At 45.2% G+C, this 694-nt stretch overlaps 1 protein-coding gene across 1 annotated transcript in view; it reads left to right on the top strand.

Moving 5' to 3' along the window:
• Positions 1-694, top strand: part of ARSE (arylsulfatase E (chondrodysplasia punctata 1)) — a 23,437-nt gene that overhangs the window by 14,039 nt on the left and 8,704 nt on the right. The window contains exon 6 of the mRNA XM_012807145.2: positions 135-271. Within this exon, the coding sequence (XP_012662599.1) occupies positions 135-271 (137 nt within the window). The remainder of the gene's footprint in view (positions 1-134; positions 272-694) is intronic.

Genomic DNA, 694 nt, shown 5'->3' with positions numbered 1-694 from the left:
AGATGTCCACGTCCTAATCCCATGTGGGAGACAGAATAATGTCCACAAAGATGTCCACGTCCTAATCCCCATACAATAGACAGTCTCTGTTTTTCAAAAAAACTTAACCCTCATTCCTTTGCATTTATTTTCAGAAATAAGCAAAGACCTTTCCTTCTCTTCTTCTCATTTCTACATGTGCACATTCCTCTGATCACTACGGAGGATTTCCTTGGAAAAAGTCTCCATGGGCTGTACGGGGACAACGTAGAGGAGATGGACTGGATGGTGGGTAAGTGCCTTTCCAGTGTGAAATGAGACGGGCCCATCCACCAAGAAGGGTGGGAAGGGAAGTAAAGAATGAGGAGAGGAGATTGACAGAGGCAAGACAGAGGGTGCACAGTGTCACAGTCAGATCTCAATTTAAGGGTTCAAATGATGGCAATGTAGCTCTTCAGGCCATTCATGGAGGACGGATTCCACACACATGCATCATAGGCAAGGTGACTTTGCTGAGAACGTCCACATCCTGATTCCTGTGTGGTTGATAGAATAACATCCCCAAAGACATCCAGGTCCTAATCCCATGTGGTAGAATAATGTCCCCAGAGATGTCCACATCCTAATCCCATGTGGTAGATAGAATAATGTCCCCAAAGATGTCCACGTCCTAATCCCATGTGGTAGATAGAATAATGTCCCCAAAGATGTCCAC

This window comes from Otolemur garnettii, unplaced genomic scaffold, assembly GCF_000181295.1.
Source record: "Otolemur garnettii isolate 467f Iridium unplaced genomic scaffold, OtoGar3 scaffold00065, whole genome shotgun sequence".
NCBI classification, from domain to species: Eukaryota; Metazoa; Chordata; class Mammalia; order Primates; family Galagidae; genus Otolemur; species Otolemur garnettii.
The sequence above is the reverse complement of the archived record's forward strand: the minus strand, read 5'-3'. Positions and strand labels throughout refer to the sequence as shown.